The sequence below is a fragment of the Penaeus vannamei genome, chromosome 8, assembly GCF_042767895.1.
Source record: "Penaeus vannamei isolate JL-2024 chromosome 8, ASM4276789v1, whole genome shotgun sequence".
Taxonomy (NCBI): Eukaryota; Metazoa; Arthropoda; class Malacostraca; order Decapoda; family Penaeidae; genus Penaeus; species Penaeus vannamei.
The window spans coordinates 37,243,856-37,246,355 of NC_091556.1; the positions used below are offsets into that span (position 1 = coordinate 37,243,856).

General features: G+C 42.7%; 2 protein-coding genes across 3 annotated transcripts in view; one reads left to right on the plus strand and one right to left on the minus strand.

The window, feature by feature from the left end:
• Positions 1 to 2,500, minus strand: part of LOC113808310 (Na(+)/citrate cotransporter) — a 283,242-nt gene that overhangs the window by 274,296 nt on the left and 6,446 nt on the right. The window lies entirely within an intron of this gene.
• The window catches only part of LOC113813376 (tubulin alpha-1A chain), a 3,392-nt gene continuing 1,333 nt past the window's right edge, over positions 442 to 2,500 (plus strand). Inside the window, exons 1-2 of the mRNA XM_027365348.2 lie at positions 442 to 579; positions 2,184 to 2,406. Coding sequence (XP_027221149.1) covers positions 577 to 579; positions 2,184 to 2,406 — 226 coding nt within the window. The 5' untranslated portion in view covers positions 442 to 576. The remainder of the gene's footprint in view (positions 580 to 2,183; positions 2,407 to 2,500) is intronic.

The window sequence follows — 2,500 nt, forward strand, 5'->3', positions numbered from 1 at the left end:
GCGAATGCACTCGAAGAGGGCGTTTAGTCCAGCCATCAAAATTCAGAAAATAGGCGACTGTTGCAGCCTACGTGAAAGCAAATGTCGCCTACCTGGGGTGATTCACACAGAGGCCGGGCATCTCCGTATACGGCATCCTAACTTTCATCCTAGTCCCACCTTGAGCAGTGTGACCCCGCTATCTACTTCCAGCGTTACCAAACACAGGATAAGACCTACTCAAAACCAACATAAAAGCAAAACAAATCCCTCTACTTTAGTACCATGAATAACCATCGCCTGATGTTGTATGTGTAAACGTAAATGCATATAGCTGCCGCCCATCATTTATTAACTCAAAACATGCATATCCAAACATCCTACGTGCTGCCCACACTCCTTGCGTGGCCTACTCGCACGGGGCGTTGCCAGCCAATCACAGCTCATGACGATGCCCACGTGGTCTGACGTCATAGAGGGTATATAAAACCGGGATGGGCAAAGTTCACCAGATCGCAGCTGCGCTAACACCGAATCGTTAGACGCGACTGGACTCTTTGCTTTCGTCCCCTTCCCGTACACCAAAAACACTACAAAATGGTAAGTTTGAATTATCTTTCCAAATAGAACTTTATCCTGAACTGATTTAGTGCCTCTCGATAAGTCAAAATGAAAAAATAAGTGTTTGTCAACCAGCCGGTTAAATATGAAAATCGGCTGATTTGGTTTAATTATTGCAAATATGTTTACGAATACGATCAAATTAGCAGTGACACGATTCATGGGCTAGTGATACCTCGGAATGTAATTGCTCTTACTGAATGAAAGTCGAAATCAGTCTAATCATTTGATTTGATGTCAAATCCGATTTCAATTGACAGCTGATCTAATTAAGGATAAAATAACATATTAAACAAAACGAAAAGCAATATGTATATATAGATAGCTAGATAGATGTGTGTGTGTGTGTGTGTGTGTGTGTGTGTGTGTGTGTGTGTGTGTGTGTGTGTGTGTGTGAGAGAGAGAGAGAGAGAGAGAGAGAGAGAGAGAGAGAGAGAGAGAGAGTAGAAAAGAGAGTTTTGTATATGATCGACTTAATTTCATTTCTGCTCATATATCGTATAACCTGAATTTAATTCAAGCGTCAGCATGCATTTTATTACTTAACTATTTCTTACTGTGTAAGACTGTTACTACACTATGATCATTGTAACTCACTTAAGTTTATCTTCCATGCACAAATGTCCAGCATGGCATTTACCAACTTGTAACTTATAGTTTGTGAAATCTACAAGCTAGAATGTACCCATATGTAGGTATTAGGCAATTTCTGTCAAATATGGAAGAACGACCGGCCGGCCGAGAGAAAGTGTTACACCCACCACCCCTCCCCCCTCCCCGCCCTACCTCTCCCTCCCGAACCGGGGTCACCTGCCGGCTGTTCAATAAATTCATCATTTTTTGATTAGCGAAGAAGGAGGTTATGATTCAACCATCATAAATGTGACCCAAAGATTGAAACATATTGGCTATATGTTTTTCGAGTAAAATTATTTATTTCTAATTACTCTGACAACGGTTATTAGATCAGCTGGGGAGAGAGGCGGGAAGCCGGAGAGGGACTGATACCGTTTCAGTGATTTTATCTCTCTCTCTCTCTCTCTCTCTCTCTCTCTCTCTCTCTCTCTCTCACACACACACACACACACACACACACACACACACACACACACACACACACACACACATTTTAGAAGTTTCTCAGTGTTTTTCTCTGACTGAGGAACATTGTCCATAATCGCAACATTGGCTTTGAAATCTGTTTTATTCTAAAACAATTGTATTTCATAAACAGTGCGTCCTTTCTTTTAATAATATAAGTATATAGTTGCGCATCTTTACTAAGCTGAATATATGATACAAACATCTACACACACACACACACACACACACACACACACACACACACACACACACACACACACACACACACACGCATAGGTACATATGCACAGGTGTATTTACACGTATATATAAGGTGTGTGTGTGTGTGTGTTTGAATGTGTGTATGTGTGTGTGTGTGAGAAAACTATAGCATTGTCACACGCGCGTGTACGCACACGAATTCAAATTAACGAATGTTTCTGTAAAACTCAATACAAAACATAACAGTATTAGTAACGCACTCTTTCTTCCCCCCGCAGCGTGAGTGCATCTCCATCCACGTCGGCCAGGCCGGTATCCAGATGGGCAATGCCTGCTGGGAACTTTACTGTCTCGAGCACGGCATCGCCCCCGACGGCTCCATGCCCTCCGACAAGTCCCTCGGAAGTGGTGACGATTCCTTCAACACTTTCTTCAACGAGACCGGCGCCGGCAAACACGTCCCCAGGGCTGTGTTTGTTGATCTTGAGCCCTCTGTCGTCGGTGAGTTTGCCTGAGCGTTAGCGGAGTCTTGCGGTTTGTGCTTGATTGAATTATTGATAAATATATATCTGATTATTAATCAGCCTTTGCCAAA